Here is a 10,978-nt window from a genome sequence, read left to right on the forward strand (position 1 = left end):
TCTAATCATCAAATTAGGTGCGACCAACTCATAAGAGAGAAATTGCCTTAAAAAATTAAGTGCTCAGACAAATTCGGCGACTAGATATCTTTAAATAATATTAAAAAACAAACATTTTTAACACCAAATTTGTCTGAGCATCTAATTTTTTAAGGCAACTTCTCTCTTCTGGACCAACTGTTCGACTGACGCCTAATTTCTGTATATAATACATATTTTCGAATTAATTTAGTCGTTTCTTGGAGCACTTAATTAGCACCTAATTCTGGTGTATTTATTTTGTTTATTTACGCAATAATTATTAATTTTTTTTATTGGGAGGGAGGCTAACTTAATATTAAATTAGCCCCCCTCCCCCGCAATAATTTTTTTTTCTGCCAAACAGTTCGAGCACCTAATTGGCACCTACTTAGCACCTAATATTGGTATGTGTTAGAATTCATTATCGCTGGTGGGGGAGCTTAATAGAGATTCTAAAATCGATTTTTCTTAGATATCCACTTTTTAACTTATAAATTGCACTTTGCTTAAACAGAGATTTTTTTCTTGTACCAAATATATGTCTTAAGTCTCTCTCCTTAAATTTCCTTTTACAAAATAAAGGGTCAACTATTTCATATTTATAATTATTGCATTTACTTACTGACAAATTAGCAAATATTTCGCTCGAAAGACGACTTGGAACAGCAATTTGTATAATTTTTTATTTGTTTTCGGAAAAAAAGTCTATTATATAAAGAAATGCCAAAATTGTTTTAATTCATATTTTATTGATTATAATTTAAAAAATTGTTTATCTTCATTGATTTGTACAATAAAACATTTGTCAATATCATCTTCAAAATCATTATTATTGCTCACATTTTTCGTTTTTTCAAAATTATCGCAATTTTTATCCTTGGCAAAGAATAGAACACACTACATCGCTGTTTTACGATAACCACAATGCCTTTTACATCCTGTTTTGCACGAAATCATAGCAAGGCCGCTGATGCTATCTCGCAAATTGTTTATATAGACATCAATCCATTTCGAATTAATCCATACCAGCAGGAGTTGATAAAATAATCGGCGTCTATGCAGCGTCTTATCGGTGGCAAACTTGCTAAGTTAAATAAATTTTTTTAACAAAATTTATAAAACAAGTATAACGACAATGTGACAGAGATCTCAGATCCTCGTTTGACATGTAGTAGTACAATAAATATCTCTGTTGCTTTGTCTATAGCTGATGGATCGCTATCTTTATTTAAAAACACTCATCGTTTTCTGCAACTCAGAGTTATTGAGGAACAAGATTTTTTCTTGCCAATTCCGAAAAATGAAGTAATGTCACAGCCACTGAATGAGTGTAAAAATCCAATCAACTGTCAGTTGCTGATATTTAAAATTTTGAATTGAATAATCATGATTCTAATTTGTTGCGGCTTGGTTTGAGCAAGTAGATATTAAGATACTGTTCTGGAAGCAACGAAAGTATTATAAGTCAACGTCTCCAATAATAACCACTTTGCTAAATAGCACTGACTTCTCAGCGGCAGTACTAATAATAATAGATAATAAGCGTCTTCTTCCGCTTGATGTGTTTCAATTTATGCAGCTGCCATTGCTTCTCATAGTAAAGTAATTAATTGTCATTTATTGTTATTATTTAATAAAAATTTTGTTCATCATTGGTTTCATAGTTGGAGTAATCTTAATGTCAAGACACAAATTCTTTGCACGTTTAAGTCTTTCATTTTTCATCCTTTTTAAAGGCTATGTCTGAATACCCATAGAATACTACTACACTCAGGTGTCGGTAAGCTGTTACATAATTCACGTATTTTCTTGCAAATGTTTATATTTCTTCAAATGTATCATTGACAAATGTATCCATACCACTTTGTGGAGTAAAAATTCATCCACTTTGTGGAATAAAAATTCATCATCAACGATGTATATCAGATTTAAAAAATTTTTATTATATGATAGCGGATTAAAGCAATCATAAAATGACGACTTCTTTCCTTTCCAGAGAAAACGTCATCAAAGATAGATAAAGAGTAAGGCGTCAATTCATATGCGAAGAATTCTATGAATTCTTCATCTGATTTTTTTTTAAGTAGCATCCTCTTAAATAATGTGTCTGAATTTATTGCAATCATTTGATCTTCAATAATAATTGATGAAGACATGTTCTTCAGAGTCGAAACTGTTTTCGTTTAAAGGAAAATTTTCCGATTTCAGTACCAGCAATTTCAGACATCATTGTCATACCTATTTCGTATGCTTTGTGGCAGTTAATCTTTTCATTAGCTATTACACCAGTACTAAGCGACATCAGATTCTCTATTTTTGGTGAATGATGGTGAATCAGTGAGCCAGTTAATGATTAATTCGACATCTCTGTCATCTTGATCGATACGAGAGGCTCTTGAATCCTTATGCGACTTTATGTTGTTCCGATGTCTCACTAAAAGATATTTTACAAAATTCTTCAATTTTTTTCTCCTAGTGTGATATGTAATGGCATAATTGCCAATACCATTTTGCAAATACAGAGTACGTAGTATCTCGTCTGCGAGTGATTCCTGAAGTAAAATGAACTGATCTCATAAACATCTGTTCTATCGTCCGGTGGAATCCTTGACCAAAATTTGTCTGAGCGACGAATAATGCAGTAGCCTTTTTTAATAAATAGCTCCATTTTTTGTGGTTTAAATTTGATATCCAGCACATCTTGAAGATAAAGATATCCACATTTGGCGTAATTGAAGTAGTCACACGCACAAAAGTATGGCAATATTTTTTGTAAACTATAATGAACTTTTCAAGTTCCAGATCTGTTCGCTTATATGGATTGAAACATTAACGTAGACATCTTGAAGTATTGGACGAATAGCAGAGTAGGTAGGACCGTACGTTTCTAGTTCTTCTTCAATTTTTGCGTAAATTTGTTTATAATATTATTTATAACATTATTCATCGATTCTTGCGCTACTTTTTTGTGTATCGCAGGATCAGTAATTTGTACATCATCATTTCTTTGTCTTCATTAAGCTCCGTTTGGTTTAATAAAAAAAAATATTAATCAAAGCCAGTCGAATAAATGAATGACAGCGAACAGCTTTAGAATAAGCATGACTTGACATGATATGTTTAATGGACTTAAGTGCATATATTAACTTTATCATATCTTCGATTCCACTATCATTCCTTACATATCCTATACAGCCGAGGAAAGACGTATGAAAGCCGTACTGTAATGCTTCTTAGGAGTGAATTATTGCTACTGCAAGCTATAATCGCTTTTAATACAAAGATTGATCGTATATTACGATATAGTATTCATGTCCGAAACTTTTGCTTCTCTCAACTATCTCTCAGCTGTTATTAAGACGTGTAAATAGTGTCATAGTCACTTGATAGATTATTGATGATAGATAAATAGAGAATACTCGAGACCTCATACGGCTGACTCTTTGTGATGGTTTCCATATGTCCATTTCAGCCAGGAGATTTCTCACCGCCGTCTCTTTGGCACCACTTTTTATAAATAAAGCCATAGGAAATCACTGTTACAAATAAAAAAATTCCTCTAACAGAATTCATAATACCATTTTCAAGTTTTTCATTTTTATGATCGTGAAGCCTCTTTTTTCACTTTTTGGTAGATGAGATCAGTTTTATAATTGCTCCAAATTTATCAATTAGCGATAATAGCATTGATTTCAATCGTGGAATTAATGTTGTAATGATATTATGTAGTAATGATACTATGTGTTTAACACGTGGAGTTGTACATTGAATTCCTGCCATTGCATGCAAAGTATTGTAGCCATCCAACAAACGTTATCAAAACATCATGCAAACGTTATCGAAAATAAATTAGGTAAAACCGCTTGGCAAGTATTTTTCAGATGGGTGTATGATAACTGAAACGTCAAATAATGTAGCCTTTTTGTATGAAGCTGATATTCCTAGTGCCGAAAGAAGATTTAACAGTTCGACTCAAATTTTTTTAGTAATGAAGATAAACCAATTTGGATAAACGACAGAAAAGATCGCTTTATAGCAGAAACTATGGCATGGGCTATAATTAAAATTTTCTATTTCCACTTCTCTAAGTTCTCAGAATGTTTATCTTTCAATATAATAGTTTCTAAAAATGTAAGCAAAAACTTTGGCACATCGTTTTCTGCTTGATCAAAAAAATTATCAGGAGATGGATATTCATTCATATTGTAAATCTGTGAACAATTATGTCAACAATTATTTGTGCTGCTACCTTAATTATTTTCTCCTTTTTGAGAAGCTCGTCTTCATTCTCATTCACCAATCATTCGATAAAATTCGTAATACTGCATCTTTAAAATTACTGGTTTGTGATTCTTCATTCTCGTAATTAACACATCACTACCATACTTTTTCTGTAAATGAGCGTATATAATTTTGTCTGTAGAAGGTCGAGGCCCATCATAATCCGCTAGAATCTCATCCAAAGAAAACTTGGTACTTTTCTTTGTTGATTTCGAGAAAAGAAAATATGTAATGTAATCCATTATTGTTTTAGTTCATCACTAACAGGTCGTTCAAAAAATCTTTGCTTCGATCTAGTATCTTTTAAAAATTGAGTATAACATTTTCGATGATACCGCGCCTAAACCTTTGGCAAATCAACGTTCGTACGTTTGATAATAACTTCTCTTCATTCATCATTTATCTCAGCTACTTTTTGCATTAATTTCTCTTTAATATTATTAGATTTTACCATGTCAATAGAAAAACCGCTAAGCTTTTTACATTTTTGAATGTTCGCTATATATTTATCAGATGCATCTTCTCCACAGAAGAAGCACAAATTGATAAAATCAAAAACAGAAAGTCGATAATTTTTCTTCACGCAGTTTCTTCTTCCGAACGCTCTCTCTTTCATTTTGCAGCAACAGTTCCATGTAAATGTGAATAATTTTTGCGACATGCCTCATGAATTACAATACTTGTCAGTCCTTCTAAGAGCAAATGTTTATTATCTCCTCTCTTTTGACTTCGACGTATAAATGATTGAATCTCTCGAAACTTGACTCGACCTTTTTGCATCAGCGTATTCTTTTTCGCATAAAGTACTCTCCTTCTTTTGTCATTATTCATCAGACTACATAACCTGTTTATTATTGTTTATATATTTAACTACTCTATATTTTTGCTTACCAAATGTGTAAAAAGTTTGCTTACCTGTTCTGGAACAATATCAATTAATATCTACTAACAATTCGAATAACCACTTGATAAAAATGTTCATTGGAATTACAATGAAATTTTACATCTTCCGCGCGAAACGTTAGCCGCGTAATGGTGGCGCAGGAAGATCGTGCCATATTATAAAAAGAGGTGGTATTTTCAAAATTGTATGTAAGAAGGTGTTGAGCACTTATTTGGTACAAGAAAAAATTTCTGTGTAAGCAAAGAGCAATTTATAAATTAAAAAGTGGATATCTAAGAAAAATCGATTTCCCAACTTCACAACTTCATATCTTCAGTTCTGTTAATCACAGAGAGCTTCATACTCACATTTTTTCGTCATAAAGTCTACTTCAAACAATGTTCTATGTACTTTCCTCGTCCGAGACACCGAAAACATTTGCGGAGGCAAAATATAAAAAATGGGCATTTTTCACCTTTTTTCACTGAAACTTTGGACTACTGTATCTCCGAAATTATTTATCGCACAGAGCTCCACTTCATCTCAAATTATTTGAAAAAAAGGGAAAAAAAATATTGAACAACTTTTACTAATTTCTATATAGTTTCGTAGATATAGCATAAAAAGTGAAAAAATCGTACCAGTTTATATTACCATCTTCCGAAATCGTGAAATGAAACTTATAATATTTACGCCTAAATAAAGCATTTAAATCAATAAACAGTCTATTGGCAATTATTTTCCTTTTTAAATACTAAAGTGACTGGCCTAAAGTTTGTAAATTATTTATTATTTTTTCTGATTTACGTTTTAATTATTTTTTATTTTTTCTAATTTAATCATTCTTTTGTTTTTCACATGATTTTAATTTCATAATTAATTTTTTTAATTTATAATATTCTTTTCTAGTTCATTTAATTGTATTTTTCTTTTTAGTGTTTTAACTAATTAAGTTTTATTCTTATAAAATCGACTATTTTTAAAATTTTTTATTTCCACAATTTTTGGATCGTTTTATCATAAACTTGAATTTGGATTTTGTATAATTCTCGCCTCTGACTGACGAAGTTATCGCAATTTTATTAATTCTAGGGACTTGCTTTTATTATTCGACTTGATGATATTTTTATTATAAGGTCATTTTTACTATAATTTTATTATAGTTCGTATAACTACACATATGCATGTATATACAGGGTGTTTTAATTGGCGCACCAAAATATCTCTTAAAGAATACATTTTAAAGAACAATGTAAAAAGCTATACGATATATAAATAAAATAGCAAAAAAGTCACACGCTGGATGTTATTAATCCTCGTATCTTTGGTCTAAAGGAATTTATTTTATCACGTTGAATCAAAATTGTTGTGTCTTCATTATTTTCGCACATTTTTTTTTGTCTGATATCATAGAATTTGGTAAATTTGATACACTGCAATCTTAATTAGACCAAATACATGAGGATTAACTTGACGAATTAATTGATCGACGAATTAATTGGCTCAACTCTTGCTAGAAAATCAATTATTTTATGTTCTGCGTTTATTTATGTAATTAATTTTGTTGTAACTTTATTATTTTACTTATTTAATTATTTTACATACTGAAGCTTGGCCGAAACGTTTATGTTTATTTATGTCAATTTGAGGAATTTTTAAATATATGACTTTCGCTAACGACATTCAGCGTGTGGCTTTTTTGCTATTTTATTTATATATTGTATATTTAAGCCACGTTTGACAAATTTAAAAGTTATATGATTTGGAGGAGGACATAAGATGGTGCTATTAATTCGACTTTGAAAAGTTGTTTGAAGGTCATCAATTTCTTAAATAGAATTCCATATATTTCATTGCATATTCTTGTAGTTTATCTTGAAAGTTTTCCAAAACATTATAATTAAGTTCATTTTAATGTTCTTCTCGAATTATAAGGTTTGCAAATTACAGCATCAATAGCTAAAACTTCTTGAATGTTATTCAAGACTATGATCTGGATAACATTTGTCAAGATTAAGATTTGGAGGTTGTTCCTTTTATTTTTATTTTTATTTTTGCACTAAAAATTACATTTCTATGTAAAAATGAAAATAAGAGATACAACTTCCAATGGTCTTGATTTTGATAAATGTTACCTAAGTCATGATCTTGAACAACTTTCAAGAGGTTTTTAACCATCAGTCAGACACCTTGGATAATATTGATGCGGTGTTATACCTTTGAAGCTTATAACTTGAAAAGTACTTAATTAAAAATAATTTCATTATATAATGTTCTGGAAAGCTTTCGTAAGCTACAAGAATGAAATATGGGATTCTATTTAAGAAATTGATGACCTTCAAATAACTTTCTAAAGTTAAATCAATAGCACTATCTTATGTCCCCTTTCAAATCATATAACTTTTGTCTGAAACATTTTTCTCCAAAATGCACTGTTTAAGAGATATTTTAGTGCGTCAATTAAAATGATACACCTTGACTACTGATATATAATTCACACTGAATTATTTAAGTATTAAAGATTTAACTGTTGTAGGCATTTAATTTCTACTTCTTATTAGTTGTGTTCTTATATACGTACAGTCTAAAAATAAGATTCTTATTATTTATAATTTTATTATATTAGGTCTATTTGTATTACTGCACTTTTTGTATTCAGCACTCTTTTCTTTCTTTTTTTTCAAAGCTCAAATATGTGTCTATCTCATTTTAAGTTCAAAAATTATTGGAGATTTCAAGCAGCGCAAACAGACTTGTTATCTGACTTTTGACATAGTTTTTATTGTAGACTCTGTATTTACTGTTACTGTCGATTTTTACTTGGTCTATTCATTTACAATCTGTTCATTTTAACATTAAAGTCTCTTCAATATAACTTTATAGTGTCAACATCTTTATTTTTATTTGATTATTGTTTATCATGCTGATAAAGACTAAATACAAAGCTTTCTTGTCTTTTTAAATTATTAGAGAATAAATTATTTACTATATTACTTAAATTTATTATCTTTATCTTTTTTCTTTAGCTGTCTTTCTAATATTGCTGTGCAACTAAGCTACGAGTATTATATTTCAATTATTTGTAACATTTTTAAAATTTGTTTTCAATAGACATGACAATTTGGAACTTCCTTGACATACCTGTTTTTTGTATGTGAAGGAAGACCATAACATCGTGAGCATTGATATCAAATTGAAAGGTGTCATTGGCAAAGATGTCATCATAGCCTAGACTACCCTGGATGCTCTGTAGCTTGAAGGCGGGATGTACCGAGAGCAAACCATTTCTATCAAGCTCAATGGAAACTGAAGAGAGCGCAACAGAACCAGCGACAGGTGATCCATGGGCGATGGACAGGCTCTCTGACAATCCAATAGACTCCCTGATCTCGCGATTTGTCAAAGCGCACACGTGATCGGGACAAAAATAGCCCAGGTAAATGATCCCGGTCAGCGCAAGGAACAGACATATCCCGACAATGCTACGTAGACGATTCTTGCGTGGGTGCCGCGATTCCATTCTCGTCGTAGACCTTCCGTCGTATATATTTTCCTTCCCCTCCCCCTCGTCTTCCTTTTCACCCTGCTGCGTCTCCGATGCGACGAGCACTTCCAGCTCGCTAATAGTAGCGTCTATCTCCGCATCGATACCCGTTCGTCTGCCCATTATCGTCACCCATGTTTCACGTTGCTTGATACTAGCAACTTCACCAACTCTTAACGAACTGTTGAGTATAATTGACGTTTACCATCGCACACTGACACGATCCGGCTGTAAATACACTCGAGTGTATCAGCCATGACAAAAAAAAATAAAAGTTCGCTTAAAACACTCGATTGAAAAATTTATCTGCCAAGGAATACTAGAAATCACACTATATTTCAATAGCATAGATGTAGAGGAATAATTAGAAAATATATTTTACTTTGATAACGATTGCATATCAAACTTATTTAACAAAACTTGTCGCACTTATAGCGCACAGGCAGTCACGAACTACATTTATACAATTAAGAGAGAAACTGAGATGGCTGAGATAAGCACAGAGGTTCCAAACTTCTGATACGTTAAGCGGGGAACACAGACTCTTAGGCCGAGTTCACATCTTGACGGAAAAACGAAAAGCGGAGAAGCTAATCAGAACTCGCGAAAAGACAGAAGCAAACAAGCGAAATATACTACTATTACTACGAGTTCCGATTGGCTTCCGCTTTTCTGCTTTCCGCTTTTCCGTCAAGATGTGAACTCCGGCCTTAAGCCGGTTCTACATTAATTGCAAGCTGATCGCAAGTTTGTTATAATAGTTAATATGAAGCGTTGATTTCAAAATGCAAGTTTTAGATTGGCTGTCGCAACAAATTTGCGATCAGCTTGCAACTAATGTAGAATCGGCTTTACATAATGCATAACATATAAGACATAAGAAATTCAACCAATCAAAGTTCTTTATTTCACAGAAAGGAAAGAAACAGAGGACTTTAATTGGTTTATTTTCTTACGTATTATGCATTATACAAGAGTCTGTATTTCCTCGCTTTAGTGGCGTTGCCATTGTATAACAACTAGAGATTCTATCCATGACTGCGTTCCGTTTCCAGAGTATATCCACACAAACTTGCATGGCTACATAAACGTATGCATAACGAAAATTATCCAATCACATTTTACGTGCATTTTTATAATGGCTCCGGTACACTAGTGCGATGTTCGTCGTGTGCGATATCCAATGAGAGTATACCTTTAGAATGAAAACATTGATAAAGCTGTACACTCATTGGATCGCGCGCGACAAATATCGCGCTGATATGTCGGAAGTATAAGAGAGATGCGATTGGAAAATTTTCTTTATGAGAATATACTCTCAACATGATGCGCATGCTGCATCGTTCCTTGTAAGGATAAATGATGCATTATGGACATTATGCGTGAAACAGAATGCCCAATATATGTAAGCTGCGTTTCACTTAAGGGTGCTGTCACATGCGGCGTAACTTGCGTAAGCGTAACTTTCGTCGACCAATCATATCAGTTTCAGTCTTTAGTTACTTTATGCTTTTTATCATGGAGGGGCGCATTTAAATTCCCCGAGTAAATTTCAGGCATCATGTTACCTTTATTCTACATTTGGTGAGCAACAAGGATAAAAAGACACTTGAGCAAAGTTTGAGCACATTCTGAAAGTATGATACATATGAATGCATATCATACATAGAATTCGTATCAAACTTATTTGATACTTTTAACATAACTCTATCCTCTAATTTATTAATCTTATTGATTAAAAAACAATATTTTTAGTTTTTTGAAGTTTTGAAGTATATTGCTGGTTGAGAATAACTCTGAAAACTTTCCAATTTTTATTAAAAATGTAGTTTGTAAATAAAAAACGGAAAAGAAATAATATTGAAAATGTAAGTGCAATATATACATAAATTTGGTATACAATATTAATAATTCATTGTAATTTTTATTCTTATAGCGTGAATTTAATTTGAAAATAAATATATAATCTGATTATGTCATAATTTTGTAATTAGTTTTCAATATAATTTTGTATTGTGTTTCAAATTGTTTCAATTGTTGATATCGCAGTAAATTTATTTTGCCAGTCCAAAACATCTAAATAAGATGATCTAAATAAGATCGGATTAAAAAATGAGGTTATGTGACGTAAATACGTAAACGTATGAATATCTAGACGAAATCAACTTATGAGTTAGAGGAGAGAGATCCGTGCGGGGAGTCAGCCATCTTATCTGGTAACACTTTAACGCTCTATTTGAAAATCGATA

General features: G+C 31.7%; 1 protein-coding gene across 1 annotated transcript in view; it reads right to left on the reverse strand.

Moving 5' to 3' along the window:
• Positions 1–8,852, reverse strand: part of LOC105617753 (heparan-sulfate 6-O-sulfotransferase 2) — a 55,336-nt gene extending 46,484 nt beyond the window's left edge. The window contains exon 1 of the mRNA XM_012199307.1: positions 8,327–8,852. Within this exon, the coding sequence (XP_012054697.1) occupies positions 8,327–8,852 (526 nt within the window). The remainder of the gene's footprint in view (positions 1–8,326) is intronic.
• Positions 8,853–10,978: the final 2,126 nt, after the last annotated feature.

The sequence above is a fragment of the Atta cephalotes genome (assembly GCF_000143395.1).
Source record: "Atta cephalotes unplaced genomic scaffold scaffold00014, whole genome shotgun sequence".
Lineage (NCBI taxonomy): Eukaryota > Metazoa > Arthropoda > Insecta > Hymenoptera > Formicidae > Atta > Atta cephalotes.